The sequence below is a fragment of the Acinonyx jubatus genome, chromosome X (assembly GCF_027475565.1).
Source record: "Acinonyx jubatus isolate Ajub_Pintada_27869175 chromosome X, VMU_Ajub_asm_v1.0, whole genome shotgun sequence".
Lineage (NCBI taxonomy): Eukaryota > Metazoa > Chordata > Mammalia > Carnivora > Felidae > Acinonyx > Acinonyx jubatus.
The window spans coordinates 124,541,203-124,560,750 of NC_069389.1; the positions used below are offsets into that span (position 1 = coordinate 124,541,203).

A 19,548-nucleotide genomic window follows, 5' to 3' on the forward strand; every position below is an offset into this window, starting at 1 on the left:
GTTATTGACCTTGGTCAATACTGTTTCCAGGTACACAAACAAATGGAAAGGTACCCTGTGCTCATGGATTGGAAGAATTAATATTGTTAAAATGTCCATACTACCCAAAGCAATTTTCAGATTCAGTGCAATCCATATCAAAATAGCATTTTTCACAGAACTGGAACAAATAGTCCTAAAATTTGTGTGGAACCACAAAAGACCCTGAATAGCCAAAGCAATCTGAGAAATAAGAACAAAGCTGGAAGTATCACAATCCCCGATTTCTAGATATATTACAAAGCTGTAGTGATCAAAACAATATGGTATTGGCACAAAAATAGACACATGGATCATTGGAACAGAATAGAGAGCCCAGAAATAAACCCACAATTATGTGGTTAATTAAACTTCAACAAAAGAGGTAAAAATAAACAATAGGGAAAAGACAGTCTCTTCAACAAACGATGCTGGGAAAACTGGACCACTGTCTTACACCATACATAAACTCAAAATGGATTAAATACCTAAATGTGAAACATGAAATTGTAAAACTCCTAGAAGAAAAATAGGCAGTAATTTTCTTGACATCAGCTTTAGCAACATTTTTTTCTAGATATGTATCCTGAGGCAAGGGAAAAAATAAAAAATAAATTATTGGGACTACGTCAAAATAAAAACCTTCTGCACGGCAAAGGAAACTACTGACAAAACTAAAAGGCACCCTACTGAATAGGAGAAGATACTTGCAAATGATAGGTTCATGAGCGATTAATATCTAAAATATACAAAGGACTTACATAACTCAACACCATAAACCCCAAATAATCCAATTAAAAAGTGGGCAAAGGATTTGAATAGACATTTTTTCAAAGAAGACATACAGATGGCCAACAGACACATGAAAGGAAGCTCAACATCACTAACATCAGGGAAATGCAAATCAAAACCACAATGAGATATTATCTCATTCTTGTCAGAATGGCCGCTATCAAAAAGACCAGAAATAAGTATTGGCTAGGATGTGGAAAGAAGGGAACCCTTGTGCACTGCTGGTGGGAATGTAAATTGATGCAACCACAATGGAAAATAGTATGGAGGTTCCTCAAAAAATCAAAAATAGAAATGCCATATGATTCAGTAATTTTACTAGATATTTACCCAAAGAAATCAAAAACATTAATTTCAATGGGTGTATGTTCCCCTATGTTTATTGCAGCATTATTTACAATAATAAACATACAGAAGTAACCCAAATATCCATTGGTAAATGAATGGATAAAGATCTGATGTACACACATACACACATACACACACACACACACACAGGAATATTATTACTCAGGCATAAAAAAGAATGAGCCATTGCCATTTGCAACAACATAGATGGACCTAGAGAGTATTATGCTAAGTGAAATAAGTCAGAAAGACAAATGTATGATTTCACCTACATGTGGAATGTAAAAAAACATGCATTAAAAAACCCCCAAAAGCAGAATCGGATGTATAAAAGCAGAGGACAAACATGGTTGCCAGAGGGGAGAGGGGTGGGCAAAAAGAGGTGAAGGGGAGTGGAAGATACAGGCTTCCAGTCATGGAATCGATGTCATAGGAATAGAAGGTATACCATAGGGATTATAGTCAATATGTTGTAATAGTTTTGCATGGTGAAAGATGGTAACTACACTGTGGTGAGCATAGCATAACTTATAGAATTGTCAAATCACTATGCTGTATACCTGGAACTAATGTAACATTGTGTGTCAACTATACTTCAATTAAAAAAAATAAATGAGTATTGAAAAAATACTGGTCTTGGGTAGGTGTTGGTATATGATAGTTTTCTTTTGAAAGATAATGTCAAAGAAATATTCTAAGTTTTGTGTGTCTTTTTTCCTTTTGATAGATTGAAGCCATGGCCATTCTTTTTGCAGTTGTTGCCAGGGGAACAACTATCCTTGCCAAACATGCTTGGTGTGGAGGAAACTTCCTGGAGGTGACAGAACAGATTCTGGCTAAGATACCTTCTGAAAATAACAAACTAACGTACTCACATGGCAAGTGAGTTCTGCTCTGCATGGGTAGAGGGTGAAAGAAGTAAATTGTATTATAATCAGCATAGTAGAAAACTGGAAAACGAGGTTCTTGGTGGATAGTTTAAATAAGCTGACAGAACAATAACCTTTACCAACTTAGAAAATGGTTTGCTTCTATTCATTATAAATTTAAATTATTTTATTGAAGTTATATTACTATTTTAAAGAAAGATATGGCAATGTTACTTGTAAAAATGACTTTGCTATAGAACTCTAGGATATGTGCAACATGGAACAGATAAGAGAGATGATATTCCTTTGTTCATTCTTTCAGTAAATATTTACTGAGCACTTGACTGACTATTGCCAGGCACTGGGCTTGGTGCTGGGGATACAACAAGAAATCACACAATATTTGCCCTCATAGAGGTTAGAGTTTAATGGAAGAGAAAGTCAAATCCATAGATAATTGAAGTAGATGGTGGGAGGCAGCAGGTAGGGAGATCACATTCTAGATAGAACGAACAGCTGGTAGAGAAATATGGAGTCATGAGATCATAGGGCATGTGTAGGGAACTGCAGGTGGTATTCTGTGACTGGTACCCAGCCTGGTGAAAACAAAGCTAAGAGATAGAAGAGAAGTCATATAGGGCCTCATAGGCCATGTTAAGAGACGGGACTTTACTCTGTGGGCCATGGGAAGGTGTTGAAGGTTTTCAGCTGGGTGTGACATGGTCAGGTTTTGCTTTAGAGTCTGGTGGGCAGTTGGAGAATGGGTTGGGGAGGGCACAGATGAGAAGTCTTAGTAATCAGATAAAAAGTGCCTCCACCTTCCTCATCAGTACTTAAAAAAACTTTTGTTATTTAACTCATCCTGATTTCCTTAGTTCTTATCTCAGAAGGAGGTTCTTATTGCTTTCCAGAGCTACCTCCTTGTATAATTTAGGACCTACTCTAAATCACTGTAAGAGAGATACCCCAAATTATGGTGTTACTTAAATGAGGTATCCCAGAGATGAGTGCTTCCAGGCTGGTGGGGTGGCTCTGTCCTTTACAGTTAGTGTCTTTGATTAGCTGTGGCCAAGGCAGCTCCTTTAGTCTTGTTAACTCCCTGCACTTGCCCAGTGTTTTTAAAGGCTAAGTCCAGAAGTAGGCCGATGTTTTATTGTTCAGAAGTTTCTGCTTACGTTTTATTTTTCTCTACATAGTTATGTAGCTAACCTAGCTAGAAGGGAGGTTAGAATTTGTCCTTTATAGCTGTGCAACTGTATGTTCAGCTAAAATTCTATTGCTCTAGAAGTTAGAGGATATTAGGAGACAACTTGTGCAGTCTTCCATTCTGCTCTTTTGGGCCACTCAAATATCTGTGTGTACTTTCCTTTCAAACCTAGAACACGTATCCTCTCTGCAGGAGATGGCCCGAAAGACTCCTGGTCACTGTCCAGCTCAGAGAGTCTGGGTGACATGCAGTCTTCTCCATCAGGCCCAGGTGTGGCTCCTGTGACCTACTGACCATAAACTAAAAGAGAAGTCATATGTTCCCCCTGCTCCCCCTGCCAACCCAATAGACAATTGTAGAAGAAGAAGAAGAACATCACCACAGTGGAAGTTACAAACTCCAATTTAGAAAAGGGAACAATGAGAAACACGTAGAGGTCACTGCTTCCCAGCAGTGTTCAAATAACTACTTTACAGCCATTTCAAAGACTTCCTGTTCTGATCCTAGAGTGGTTAGTGGTTCTGCTTTATTGGAAGAACTCCCTTGTCTTTTCTCCCTGAATCTTGGCTTTGTTCTCCACGAGGCTCTTCCTGGTCCGTTATCATCTGGCCACATCCAAAATGGGTGTTAGAGAGTGTGTCATCTTTGGGAACTATACAGGTTTTGTAGTCTGCTGCCCGCTGGTATAGTTTACCGGTCCAGACGTGGTCTTAGGGGTCAAGTGATCCCAGTTTCTTGTGAGTCTGGCTTTATAATTTTGTCAGACTTATTAGGCTTGTGGTCTCTGTGTTCCGAGTCAGTTCTCAGGAAAATGCCCAGGAAAAGCACATTCAGACCTTCTAGAGGCAAGACCGGGAAGTAGGGGATATACCTTCCACTCGCAGTTTATCAACCAGAACTTAGTCACATAGCCATATCTAACTACAAGGGAAGCTAGAGTATGTAATCCAGTGAAAATATGGTTATAGTACAAGAAGGAAACTATGCACCTGCCATGGCTCCCCACCTGCTTCCTAATCTACCCCTGCCCAGTATTCTCTAGAGTGAGGCTCCATCACTGAGTTTTTTCCTTTTAATCTTCTGTCTTAGTTTCTTTCTTATAATCATGTTCCATCATCTCTATTAAAAATATCTTTAACTATTGTACACCAGAAGAAAAAAGTCCATTTTTTTACTGTATTACAACCATTTCTGCCTGAATCTGATCTTCCTCTTGCTATTTCTTTCTTCTTTAACAACGTCACCAGTCATTCAGTTGGCTAAGCCTAAAATTTAAGAATCGTATTTGACTTTCTCACCAAATCCTTGCCATTCTCCTACAAGACATTTTTCAATCCATTCCATTTCCTCTGTCCCCACTTGTCATAGTGGTAGTTTAGGCCTTTATTGTTTTTCATTTTTAATAGCTTCCTCCTAACCATTCGGCTTCTGGTTGCTCCTTCCTTTAATCTGTTTTGCATATTCCTGTGATTACACTTTCTGGCTTAAAACCCATTGCTTTTAGAGTAAAGGCCGAACTCTGCCTTCACAATTTTGTCCATTCCTGACCTTTCTACCCTTATCTCTTTAGGACTCCTTGCCATACCCTGTCCTAGCTGTGTTATTCCCGGCTTTGTTATATATGTATATATATATTTTTTTCATGCTTTTGGACTGTCTTCCTCCTCCTAGCCCCCCTGGTAAACTTTTGCTAATTTTACAGGTCCCAGATGAACTATTTTCTTCATTATTACTTTAGTCCTAAAAGGGCAGTTCTGATCATGTCCCTTTTCTTCAGCAGTTACTCTGTGCAGTCGGTAAAGTTATTAATGAGACTAGGAAGATTCTTCAAGATCTGCCACTGCTTCCTTCTCTGGTCTCATCTGTCACTACTTTAGCCTTTGGTTTTGTTCTCCAGCCATACTCAGCTATTTTCATTTCAGTGCTGGGTTTTTTCTCTCTTCCTATTCTTTGCAGCAGCTATTACCTTTTACTGGAAAATGTTTATCTTTTTTAAAAATCTGACTTTGTCTTTCTGAGCTTTGATATTTCCTTTTCTAGAAACTCTGAACTCCAAGACCAGACCAAGTGCCTCCCTTTTGCTTGTCTCCATAGCATCCTTTGTTTATTCATATTGTAGCACTTAGCACTCTGTATCATAATTGCAATCTTTATTTTTTGTCTCTGTCCCCCGACGGTAGGCTCCTCGGCAGGGACCATGCCTTGTAACTTTTTGTGGTCTTTGCACCAAGTTACTCCCTAATGTGGTTTAGGAGAAACAAATTTTGTGGGGAAACTGATGACTTCCATTTTGAACATTGTGTTTAAGTTGTCACTGGTATGTCCAGTTGGGTATGTCTAGTAGACAGTAGTGTATGTAAGCCTGGAGCTCAGGAAGTAGGTCAGATCTAGATGTGAGAATCATCATCATAATTGTGGTAGCTGAAAACAAACAACAACGAAACATGACAGTGGATGCCACCATCCAGGGAGTGTGTGAGAAAAGAGCAGGGAGCTGAAGATGCTGGAAAACATCAATAGAGAGGGAAAGAGACTACCACATTAACCAGGCAAGCCTGGTGTTAGGAAATCTAGTGGAGAGAAAACACTTTTCAGAAGAAGGAAGTGGTCAACACTACCATGTTTCAGAGAGAGCCACTGGACATGGCGATGTGGAAGCCATTGATGGAATTGATGTGAACGGTTTTAGAGTAGTGGAGGAAGACATTTTGCCTGAGTTCCCCATACCTCCTTGTTATTCATATTAAGCTTCTATATGGACATTAAAAGTATAATTCAAGAGGTACTCCTGTCTATCCACTTGCCCAAGGTAAAATCCAGGAGGCAAAATTGAGTTATCCCTCTGCTTCACTTCCAATAGCCAGTGGCCAAGTTCTGTTCTATTTCTTCTCCTTTCTTTTCCATTGCCCGTAGTACTTTAGTTTATTTCCCTCCTCATTTGCTTACCTGCTCTACTACAGCAGTCTTCTGTCAGGTCCTCCTTTCAGTCTGTTTTCCGTGTTCTAGCCAAAACATCCCTTTACGTGGCCGATCTTACCACATTCTCATCAGGCTAAAACCCTCTGATGCTTGTTCATTATTCTGGGGATAAAGCATAGTGAGGTTGTAACATATTCTATAACCTAGTATTTGCTTACTTCCATAGCCTCATCTGTGCAGCCAAATTGTCTTTCCATTTCATACTCTAGTCATGTGGACTCTAGTCATGTGGACTCTTTTGACTTTACTAAACCCATTATGTGCTTTTTTTTTTTATTTATCTCCAAGCCTTTATGTTTATTGGTTTTCTACTCTGGAGCACTCTGTTTGCTCTTTACCTTGCCATCTCTTACTTACTATTCAGGTCTTGGCTTACACATCACTTGCTCCAGGATGTCTTTCCCGTTACCCTCTGCTAAACTCTGTAGGTGTCTCCTTTATGTTGCCAGAGCACCGTATACTGCCTCTCCTCATCCTATTTTACCATGTTGCTCTGTAATTCCCTGCACTGTGATCTTGGTGTAGGCGGGGACTGATGGTTTTGCCTATTTGTATCCTCAGCACCCAGCCCAGTAACTGGCTCCAAGTAGATGCCAAACAAATGTTAATGTTGAGTGTTTGGTAGAAAAAGTGTTTGCTTTGAGATCGTAAAAGAAGGCAAGGAAGACCGGATAACCCATTGGAGGTTAATCTTAATGATGTGTCCCTCCTAAGATGTCATCCCTTGTTCAGGCCTTAAGAGTCCAGTTGTGCTTTTGCAGCTGTCATTTTAATAGGTAATGTGCATACTGTTGTGCTATGTAGTTAAGGTAGAGACTTTCTTTTAATGTCTTATTTATTCTTATCAGTTTGACTTGAGAGAAACAGGTGTATAGGGGAGGGGGAGAGGGAGAATAGATAGTATCGGTAAATGATATGGTCACATTGGCAGTACTAAATTTGCTTATACATAGAAGATGGAAGTGAAAGCAATATTGCTCATAACCACAGTAAGTTTTATATCTTTTATCCTACAGTTATTTGTTTCATTACATCTGCCAAGACAGGATTGTATATCTTTGTATCACTGATGATGTAAGTAATTTGAAGACATGTTGCTATTTAAGTATGTATACTGTTAATAGAGTCAGTTCTTAATTATCTATATTTATGGTAGGTAAACATGATGTGAATATAAGTGTCCATAGATACATTTTTTTCTATACTTTGCATTTATCATATGGAGCAGCAAATGACAAGAAGAGGTGATGTCTGGGTACATGCATATCAGCTCAGTTTTGGTAGAGTTTTAGCTTAACTAATTTCTTGCAGCTTCTACATTTATCCTATTGTGCAGTGAGAATTGGTCTTCATAATCGTGACTTTTTTGTATCCAGTCCAAAATTTATTTATCTGAAATATTAAATAGGTTATTTTATTCAATCAATAATGAATTTTTTAATGTATATAGACTTTCAGAAAACAAAATCACAGTAGATCATAATCAGTTTTGTAGACCTGTAGTTCACATTGGTAGGCTGTTTTTAGAGTTTGTAGGTTCTAGACCAAAATGCTCAGTAACTTAACAATGCCATCAAGGTCATTTCTCTCTCCTCTGCTATCCTTGGTGTCAGCTTCTTCCTAGATACATTTCCCTATGGTTGCATGCAGCCACATGCTTACTTATTTTGTATTCAGAGAAGAGGGACTATGTCTTCTCAAATCTCTTATTGTAAGAATGAGGGAAGTTCTCCAAAGCACACTGTCCTCTCTCCCTGCTTTCGAAGTGAACTTCTTTTCATGTCTTATTGGCTAGGAGTAGGTTACATACTTATTTCTAAATTGATCAATGACAAGAGGCATGGAATTGGCATGATTGCCATAGGTCAGGGTTTAATCTTTACTGTGCCACAGACTCCTTTGACACTCATAGGCCCCTCCTAGGATGTTTTTAAGTGTATGAAATACGTTATTATAAACAAAACCAATTATATTGAAATACAGTATTCAGAGTATTTTAAAAATTGATAGAGTAATGTATATGCTTCTTTATGAATTCGTTAAGTAACAAGATCTAGTCAGAGGTCTAATGACTAATAATAATTTTGAAATGGCGATGATATAAATGAGATTTTGAGATATCTATAACTAATGGTATGTGAAAAAAAGATTTCTGTTGGTGACAGAGTGACAGATACTGTTTGGTACTGTTTTGGTTTGTTACCTACACTCAGATTTGAAATTTAAGTTAAAACTTACTGAAAATAATGTCATTTTTCTTTCTATTCAAGTACATGGACCCCTTGAATTCGGACCATTGACCCCAGCTTACGAACCCTTGGCATAGACTAATAATCATCTTGGGTGAAATGGAGATGAGTGTCAACCATAGTGACCATCACAATGATTTTTATCCCTGGTTTCACAGTAGTTTTTTTTTTTTTTTTCATTTTAGAGAGAGAGAGGGCACGAGGGGTGAGAGGGGCAGAGAGAGAATCTTAAGCAAGCTCCATGCTCAGTAAAGAGCCTAATGCAGGGCTCGATCCCATGACCCTGGGATCATGACCTGAGCCAAAATCAAGAGTTGGATGCTCAACCAACTGAGCCACCCAGGCGCCCCATTGTTTTCTAAAATTATTTTTAAAATCCAGCTGTATCTGAAATTGCTCATTGGCTAGGAGTAGGTTACATACTTATTTCTAAATTGATCAATGACAAGAGGCATGGAATTGGCACGATTGCCATAGGTCAGGGTTTAATCTTTATTGTAATAGATGAGAAATATCACTAAATTTGGGTTCATCAGAGTTGAGTTTTCTGTTTCTTGAGTTGTAATTTTATACATATGTAAATACTTTTTGGCTGGGACCAGACAAGAGTACATCACTTGATCTTTTCAAGTGTACCATCACTACTGAAAAAACCCAATTCAAAGTATTTATCAGTAGTGTTATCTTTGTGTGTGAAAGACTGCAGTATTATTATGGATTTATTAAGCATCTTCTTGTGCTGGGCCTTCTTATTAGATGCTGTGAAAGATATGAAGGAAGTAAAGCCCAATTCTTGCTCTCAAGAAGCTAACTTAGATCCTGTTATCTTTAGTAGGAAGTAATCAAACATTTGAATTGGACTCTCAGCTCTTTCTTTTACTAGTTGTTTAATATTTAGATTGGACTTTCAGCTCTTTTACTAGTTGTTTGACCTTTGGCAAGTTACCTTTTCAGAGCCTTTGTTTCCTTATTGTAAAATGAGGTCAGTGCTAGTTCCTCTTCATGGAATCATTGCTCAGTAATGTTAGCTGTTCTTATGGTTGTTGTTAATCATCCATATCATCTTTGTTTACTTTCTGATGTGAACTCTGTGTTGGTCTCTTTTCAGGATTTTGAACGTTCCCGAGCATTTAATTTTCTGAATGAGATAAAGAAGAGGTTCCAGACAACATATGGTTCAAGAGCACAGACAGCACTCCCATATGCCATGAATAGCGAGTTCTCAAGTGTTTTGGCTGCACAGCTGGTAAGATATTTTTAGGATGTAGTATTTTGATTCCTATCTTCTTTATTACCTTAAGGCACTTTGAATAAAGGAGGCCTTGACCTGCAAATATATTTTTCTGATTTTGCCATTAAATGTGAACATAAGAAAACTTACCAGATAGAAAAATTTTAAATAACGTGATATTCTCTATTCTAGTGTTCAGAGTATCTGGGAATGGGGAAGGACATTAAATATCATCTACTTTAGCTACCTGTCTAGTGCATAAATCCACTAATATGCCAAATGGCCTCTTTAACTCATACATTAACCTTCTACCCTCCCATGAGGCAATTGTAATTTTTGAACAGCTCAACTTAGTCATTTTCAAGTCTGCTGATCTATATGAATACCTAATCATCAGCTCGGTGAAGTTTTGCATATATATACACCTGTGAAATACCACCCTTTCCAAGATATATCTCCATTACTCTAAAAGTTCCTGATGTCCCTTTGCAGTCAGTCCCCTCCCCCACACTCTGCCACAGGCACCCTATGCTCTATTTTCTGTCACTATAAATTAGTTTTGTCTTTTCTAGAATTTCCTGTAAAGGGAATTATACATTATGTACTCTCGTGTGTCTTGCATGCTCCATGTAAAGCTTTTGATAACTCATTCATGTTGCATAAATAAGTAGGTCTCTTTTTTGCTGAATAGTATTGTATGCATATACCACAATTTGTAATAAATCATCAAACTTTTTTCCAAAGTGGTTGTACCATTTACATTCCCACCAGCAGTTCTAGTGTTTCTACATTCTTGCCAATGCTTGCCATAGTCTATCTTTTTAATTTTAGTCATCCTGGTGGGTGTGTGGTGATATTTCATTGTGGTTTTAAGTTACATTTCCCTGATGACTAATGATGTTGAGACCTTTATAAATGCTTCCCTTTTATCCATGAAACTATTTGAGTGCAAAGACGTATGTTCTATGATTGTGTTGTGAATGAGAGAAAAAAGAATTATTATAATTGAATGCGTTCCTTTTCACTTCTCCTTTAAGTGTTTTTTTAAATATTCTTTTTGAGTATTACACTTATAAATATGCATTCTTCTGGGGATGAAGTTCCTTTATATAGTTATAAATCTTTATTCAGTCAGTTCATTTGTTTCATACTTCCCACTAGAAAACAATCAAATATATGAAACCATGTAAAACATCACCAACCAGAAATATACCCATGCACAGTCAAAGGTAAATAGGGGGAACTGGCAGCAAAACTTTCAACTTAGCCAGTTCATCATTAGCTCCAGATCTGTGGGTGACCTATGAATGAATCTGTGCCAGGATTGTTATCTACAGATGGAGATAATAATAAAAGCATCTTCATCATGGAGTTTTTGGGTGGATTAAATAATGTTTCTTCTTTGAAGCATTTAGCATGGTGAAGTGACCAGAATATTGTATATTAAGCACTCCATGGATAGCTATGGATAATAATTTCAAAATATATACTATTGGAGAGAGGAGCGGTAGTGGGTCTAGCAGTGAGGAGGTGCTGGGCGTAGGGAAGAGTGAGGGAGGAAAAAAAAATATATATATATACACACACATATATACATATGTATATGTATATATATATATATATATACACATGTATATATGTGTGTATATATATATATACACACATGTATATATGTGTGTATATATATATACTATTATCAGTGTCTTAGATTTCTAGATCCTATAAGAAGCCAATGAAAATAGGATATATACTCAGATCTCAACAGATAAAAGAACAGATGCTCAGAAGCTGGGCCAGTCCCTACTTCATCATACCGAAGAAGTAGGGAACAATTTGGGGTGCTTTTATTTGTCCTGTTCCCCCTGCCCCAACTACAGTCCTCTTTTTTCCTTTCTTGTGTGAGCATAGATTATAGAACCACATACTTCTGTCCCAAGGCAGAATGTATATTGATATATTATAATATACATACCTTTATATTATTTAATTTAATTTAATTATTTAAATAAGGTGATATTTTTATACTATAACACGTGGTATCACTTTTTTATTTAAAAAATCTTTAATGTTTATTCACCTTAGAGAGAGAGAGTGCAAGCTGGGGAGGGGCAGAGAGAGAGGGAGACACAAAATCTGAAGCAGGCTCCAGGCTCTGAGCTGTCAGCACAGAGCCCAATACGGGGCTCAAACTCACAAACTGTGAGATCATGACCTGAGCTGAAGTCGGACGCTTAACCATCTGAGCCACCCAGGCGCCCCTAGATTGTCACTTTTTTATGCTGCCTCTATTTTTCCCTAGGTCTGATAACAATTTTTAAATGAAATGGCATGTATCCTTTGTGTCAATACCAGCATAATTTAATAGCATTCCTCAATGTCATTCCTCTTCTTTTTGTTTTCCTATTGTAAATAATGTCTGGTAAGTTAAATCTTATTTTCTTATAGAAGCATCATTCTGAGAATAAGGGCATAGACAAAGTGGTGGAGACTCAAGCCCAAGTGGATGAACTGAAAGGAATCATGGTCAGAAACATAGGTATGTTTCATGGCATAGTTCACATACATGTGGGCAAAAATGATAATAGATTACTTGTTTGGGATCAAATTATTCTAGAAAGGCTGAAATAATACTTCCTTATTCTTACTATTGGAAACTAATTATTGGCTAAGATATGGGTATTACCTACTTATGATACTGCCTGCTATATGAATGGTTTTTTCTTAGTACTATAACTGTTCTTCATTCTAATTTCTTAGTTGACTTAGCAATACTAATTTCTGAGACTCTTACAAAAAAGTTCAGCAATGAAGAATAAATTAATCAGTTTTGGCTAGAGATACCCAGATAGCTGATGTTATCAGTAGATGCCTAAAGTATAACTATTTGACCTCCTTAGAAAGTTTGTAGCTCTTGATTGAGAGAAAGAAAGAATTGGTCCAAAAAAACTGACTGTTGTATTCTTCAGAGGACAAACTATGATAGAAATTCAGTCAGCCTGTGTTTTCTCAAGCTGTTCAGCACATTAAACTAATCCAGAGAAATTCATCAAGTTTATTTTATTTTAATGTTTCTTTATTTTTGAGAGAGACAGAGTGCAAGCAGGGGAGGGGCAGAGAAAGAGAGAGACACAGAACCTGAAGTAGGCTCCAGGCTCTGAGCTGTCAGCACAGAGCCCAACACGGGGCTCAAACTTGCGAATCACAAGATCATGACCTGAGCCAAAATCGGATGCTTAACCGACTGAGCCATCCAGGCTCAGTTTATTTTTTAATTGATTATGCAGTTGTATTTAGATTTGGGATGATGTTAATTTTTCTAAAAACACTGGTTCTCAAACTGTCCCTGGGCCAGTAGCATCAACATGCCTTGGGAACTGGTTAGAAATGGAAGTTTTTGGGACCCACCCCAGACCTGTTGAATCAGAAACTGTGAGTGGGGCCTAGCAATCTGTGTTTTCAGAAGCCCTCCAGAGGATTCTAATGCATATTCAAGTTTGAGATCCACTCTTTCTAAGGGGAATATCTCAGATGATAACTTGTGTAAAATTGAATGAAGCTGATTATATTATTGTTTTATAAGATAGTTAATTGAGATTGTTAAATTTCATAAATGTCAGTTTACTTGTAATTTTGGATTTACTATTTGAATTACTTTTACGTTTATTATTAGAACAGGTACAAACTGTAAAGACATTTTTAAAAAGATTACTTACTCTTGGTCTCACCATTCTAAAAATTTATTTCCATTTTTTAAAAATTTTTTTATCCATATATACATATTATAATAATAGTTTATATTCAGTTTTGTTTGGGCAGTATAATACAGTGACCAAAATTTGGAGTCCTGTGTGCTGGAGTTTGAGTTCTGATGTCACTTCTACCTCCAGGCAGTCCTTGGTCAATCCTCTAACTTCTCTGAACTTTGTTTCCTAATCTGCAAAAAGGAGATGATAGCACCTAAGGTTACCAGGAAAAAGGAGAGAATATTTGTGAAGCATATTGTACAGTGCCTAGCATATAGTAAAAGCTGAATTACTGTTAGCTATCATGAGTCTACTTTTTGCTCATATAGTGTGTAATTGGGTTATATTATAGGTTACAAATCATGTCCTTATTTTGGACCTTTGGTTCTTTAGAGAAGTGGTATTCAGAATACTGTTTTACAACCAGATAAAGAGCTTGCTCCAGCATGTAAGTCAGTGCTGTGCTTCCTTCATTGAGAACATCTTGTTATGAATATGTCAGTTGGACTGAACTCTGTGATTAGAGATAGTTGAAGCAGTAGCAAACACTCTTAGGTAGCACTGATTTAGAGGTTTGTGTTACAGTAATAGTACTGTTATATATGGTTTTGTGCCTGTTCCCAGGAATGAGATTAATAGTCAAAAGGGAGGAACTTTTTTTTAAATTTTTATTTTCATTCCAGTTAGTTAACCTACAGCGTAATATTAGTTTTAGGTATACAATATAGTGATTCAACACTTCCATGCAACACCTGGTGCTCATCACCACAAGTACAGTCCTTAATCCCTGTATTAATTCCCCCACCCACCTTGCCTTTGGTAACCATCACTGTGTTCTGTATAGTTGACATTCTGTTTCTGGTTTGCCTCTCATTTCCTTTTTTTTTCCATTTGCTCATTGGTTTTGTTTCTTAAATTCCACATGTGAGTGAAATCATATGGTATTTGTCCTTCTCTGACTGACTTATTTCGCTTAGCATTTTACTCTCTAGCTGTATCAACATCATTGCAGATGGAAGGTTTCATTCTTTTTGATTGCTGAGTAATATTCCTCTGTATACATAAACCACATCTTCTTTATCCATTCATTAGTCTATGGACACTTGGGCTGCTTCCATAATTTGGCTATAGTAGATAATGCTGCTATAAACATTGGGCTGCGTGTATCTCCTTGAAGTAGTATTTTTGTATCCTTTGGATAAATACCTAGTAGTGCAATTGCTGGATTGTAGAGGAGCTGTTTTAACTTTCTGAGGAACCTCCATACTGTTTTCTAGAGGGACTGCACCAGTTTGCATTCCCACCAACAGTGTAAAAGGGTTCCCCTTTCACCACATCCTCGCCAACATCTGTTGTTTCTTGAGTTGTTAATTTTAGCCATTCTGACAGATGTGAGGAGATATCTCATTGTAGTTTTGATTTGTATTTCCCTGATGATCAGTGATGTTAAGCATAAAAAGGGAGAAACATGCAATTCTTGATATGTTTTGTCTCTTGGTTATTTGAAGTGATTTCCTACCATTGATTTTAGTTTTAGTTGTATGTCTGGGTGCAAACTAGAGAACCTATGGAATGAACTACTAATACTTACTTTTCCTCTATTTTTGGTTGTCAGATGTATTTACTTCTCCTGAAAGTGAAGCATCCAACTGCTACAGTGTTATTACAAATGCATAAATTTCTCAGAAAATGAACCTTTTAAGTCAACTTTTAAATGACTTACTTATTTTTAGAATTACAGAGATATCCAATTAAAATTTAGCAAAAGCATTTCTAATAATCTCAGTTTGATTTTTTAAACAGCTTTATTAAGATAAAAATTACACGCCATACAATTCACCTATTTAAATCATACCATCCAATGGTTTATAATATATTCAGAGTTGTGCAGCTATCACTGTAATCAACTTTAGATCATTGTCATCACCTCTAAAAGAAATCCTATACCCATTTACAGTCACTTCTCTTTCGCTCTCAACATCCAGACCTAAGCAACAATTAATCTTCTGTTTGTCTCTATCGATTTTCCTCTTCTGGACATTTCATACAAATGGAATCATATAATACGTAGCCTTTTGTATCTTGGCTTCTTTCATTTACCTTAATGATGTTGAGGTTCATTCATGTTGTGGCATGTATCAGTACTTCATTCCTTGTTATGGCTATGTTATAGTCCATTGTATTGAAACCAGTTGATGGACATTTTTGTGGTTTCCACTTTTTGGTTATTATAAATAATGCTTCTGTGAACAGTTGTGTATGAGTTTTTGTTTGAGCCTATGTTTTCAGTTCTCTTGGGGAAACACTGAGGACTATTATTGCTGGGTCACATCGGAACTCTACGTTTAACATTTTGAGTAAGACCAAACTTTCCTAAAGTGGCTACACACATTGTACATTCCCAACAGTGTACAAGCATTCTGATTTCTCCACATGTCCAAATTTATTATTGTGTTTTTTATTATAGCCAAGCTAGTATGTGTGAAACGGTATCGTATTGTGGTTTGGTTTGCATTTCCCATATGACTAATGATGTTGAGCATGTTTTCATGTGCTTATGGGCCATTTGTATTTATAGATCTTTGGAGAAATTTCTATTCAAATTTCTATTCTATTCTATTCTATCCATTATCATTTTATATTTTTTATTTTTTATTTTGATTTACTTACTTATTTTTTAGACACAGAGAGAGTGGGGGAGACGGGCAAAGGGAGAGAGGGAGAGAATCCCAAGCAGGCTCCATGCTCAACATGGAGCCCGACACAGGGCTTGATCTCACAACCCTGGGATCATGACCTGAGCCAACATCAAGAGTTGGACACCAAAATGACTGAGCCACCCAGGTGTACCCTATTGTCATTTTTTCTTTTTTTTTAAATTTTTTATGTTTATTTTTGAGAGAGAGAGTGAGTGAGTGAGCATGAGCAGGGGAGGGGCAGAGAGAGAGGGAGACACCGAATCTGAAGCAGGTTCCAGGCTCCGAGCTGTCAGCACAGAGCCCAATGAGGGGCTCAAATTCACAAACCGCGATCATGACCTGAACCAAAGTCGGGCATTTAACTGACTGAGCCACCCAGGTACCCCCCACATTGTTATTTTTTAATTGGGCTGTCTTATTAATCTTGAGCTGTAAGAGTTTTTTGCATATTCTGGGTATTAGGCCCTTATCAGATATGATTTGCAAATATTTTCTCCCATTCTATGGGTTATCTTTTCATTTTTTTGATAGTGATCTTTGAAGCACAAAAGTGTTTTTTAATTTGTTGAAGCCCAATTTATTTTTTTTCTTTTGTTGCTTGTCTTTTGGGTGTCATATCTAAAAAACAATCCATTGCCTAAGCCAAGGTCACAAAGATTTACTCCTGTGTTTTCTTCTAAACATTTTATAGTTTTAGCTCTTACCTTTAGGTCTATGATCTCTTTTGAATTAATGTTTGTGTATAAGGTAAGGAAGGGGTCCAACTTAATTCTCTCAAATGTATATATCCAGTCGTCCCAGTAACATTGGTTGAAAAGAGTTTTCTTTTCCTTTTGAATGATCTTAGCACCCTTATCAAAAATCAGTTAATCCATAGATGTATGGGTTTATTTCTGTACTCCTAGTTCTGTACCATTTATCTTTATGTCTGTCTTTATGCCAGTATTACACTGTCATGATGATTGCAGATTTGTAGTAAGTTTTTAAATCAGGAGTTATGACTCTTCCAACTTTGTTCCTCTTTTTCTGGATTGCTTTGTCTATTCTGGGTACCTTTCCTTTCCATAAGAATTTTTTGCAGTTTCTGAAAAAAAAAGGTAGCTGGAATTTTCATAGGGATTGTGTTGAATCTATAGATCAATTTGGGAAATACTGCCAAATTCAACAATATTAAGCTGATCCATGAACATGAGATGTCTTTTCATTTATTTAGGTCTTTTTAATTTTTTTTTGACGATGTTTTATAGTTTTTGGCATACAGATCATACATGACAAAGACTCTCTGCTTGACCGAATGTTAGACCATCTCTTCTCAGCCCTCTGTTTGTCCAGGCCTCATTCTTAGGCTATGTCCCATGTCTACCTGAGTCTTAACCAAAGAATCCTTAAGTCAATCCCTTACCCTTGATATCTGATCACCCTTGATAGGTGATCAAGTTCCTCATCCTCTACCTTTGATGTAAAGTCCTTGGCTTGCCTTTAGGAAGATACTTTTAAGCCAGTTTAGGCCTACCCTTGATTTCTGCCAGTAATTTTTCATCTACTGACCACCCCTTCACTCTACTTGTTGGTTAATAAAACCCTACTTGTCCTTGTTTTTTTATTTTACTGAGATATAATTTACATAAACATCATGTGAGTTTAAAGTGTACAACATGTTAATACATTTTAAATAATGCAATATGATTGCCACTTTAGCTTTTGGATAACACCTCTATCACATCATATAAATTGTCATTTCTGCAGTGAGAACATTTAAGATCTAGTCTCTTAGCAATATTGAAGTATATAATACAGTGTTGTTGACTATACTCAGTATGCTGTACACTAGATCTCCAGAATTTATTCATGTTCTAGTTGCAGGTTTGTACCCTTTAACATCTCCCTGCTCTGCATCTTCCAGCTCCTGGTAACCTTCATTCTACTTCCTGTTTCTACAAATTCAGCATTTTTAGATTCTTGCATTATGTATAAGTAGTATATAATCTTTGTCTGCTTATGTCACTAAGCATAGTGCCCTCCAGATCCATCCATATTGTCACAAATGGCAGAATTTCATTCTTTTTTATGGCTCAGTAATATTCTGTGTGTGTGTGTATATATATATATGTGTGTGTGTATATATATATGTATATATATATGTGGTGAAGTGTGTTGGTCATATATGACTTTTATTATGTGAAATATGTTCTATACTCAATTTGTTGAGGGTTTTTATTATGAAATGATGTTGTGTTTTGTAAAATGTTTTCTTCTGCATCTATTGAGGTGATTATAAGTTTTTATCTTTCATTATATTAATGTGATATATCACATCTGTTTATTTGTGTACGTTAAACCATTCTTGTATGCCATAGATAAATCCCAGTTGGTCGTGGTATATGATCATTTTAATGTAGTTTGAATTCAATTTGCTAATTTTTTTTTTGAGAATTTTTGCCTCTGTGTTCATTAGGATATTGGCCTATAGTTTTATTTCCCTGTTGTGTCCTTATCTGGATAATGCTGACCTTGTAAAAGGAGTTTGGAAGTATTCCTTCCTCTTCAGTTTTTTGGAAGAGTTTGAGAAGGATTGGCATTATTTTTTCTTTAAATGTTTGGTAGAATTCACCAGTGAAGCCATCTGGTTTTGGGTTTTTCTGTGTTAGAAGCTTTTTGGTTACAGATTTAATCTCCTTACTCATTATTGGAATGTTCATAATTTCTAATTCTTTCTGATTCTGTCTTGTAGGTTGTATGTTTCTATGAATATATCCATTTCTTCTGGGTTATCCAGTTTGTTGTCATATAATTGTTCATAAGAATCTCTTATGATCCTATGTATTTCTGTAGTATCAGTTGTAATGTCTCTTCTTTCATTTCTGATTTTATTTATTTGAATCTTCTTTTTTTCTTAGTCTAGCTAGAAGTTTGTCAATTTTATCTTTAAAAAAACAGCTATTAGTTTTGTTGATCTCTTCTATTATTTTTCTGGTTTCTATTTCATTAATTTCCACTCTGAACTTTATTTCCTTCCTTCCACTAACTTTGGGCTTAGTTTGTTCTTCTGTTTCTAGTTCTTTGAAGAGTAAAGTTAGGTTGTTTATTTGAGGTCTTTTGTTTTCTTAACATATTCATTTATCACTATAATCTTCCCTCGCAGAACTGCTTTTGTAGCATCCTATGTGTTTTGGTGTCCTATGTTTCTATTTTCATTTGCTTAGAGGTTTCTTTTTTTTCCCTTTTGATTTATCTCTTTAACCCGTTAGTTGTCCGAGAGTGTGCTGTTTACTTTCCACATATTTATAGATTTTCCGGCTTTCCTCTTATTGATTTCTATTTTCATACTACTGTGGTTGGAAAAGATACTTGGTATGATTTCAGTCTTCCTAAATTTGTTAAGATTTGTTTTATGTCCTATCATATGGTATATC

General features: G+C 36.5%; 1 protein-coding gene across 2 annotated transcripts in view; it reads left to right on the plus strand.

Moving 5' to 3' along the window:
• Positions 1–19,548, plus strand: part of VAMP7 (vesicle associated membrane protein 7) — a 58,824-nt gene that overhangs the window by 8,809 nt on the left and 30,467 nt on the right. Inside the window, exons 2-5 of one of the 2 annotated variants that reach the window (XM_015085459.3) lie at positions 1,886–2,040; positions 7,230–7,287; positions 9,571–9,708; positions 12,139–12,229. In XM_015085459.3, coding sequence (XP_014940945.1) covers positions 1,895–2,040; positions 7,230–7,287; positions 9,571–9,708; positions 12,139–12,229 — 433 coding nt within the window. In that variant the 5' untranslated portion in view covers positions 1,886–1,894. The remainder of the gene's footprint in view (positions 1–1,885; positions 2,041–7,229; positions 7,288–9,570; positions 9,709–12,138; positions 12,230–19,548) is intronic. The other variant, XM_053201914.1, reaches the window with a different exon arrangement.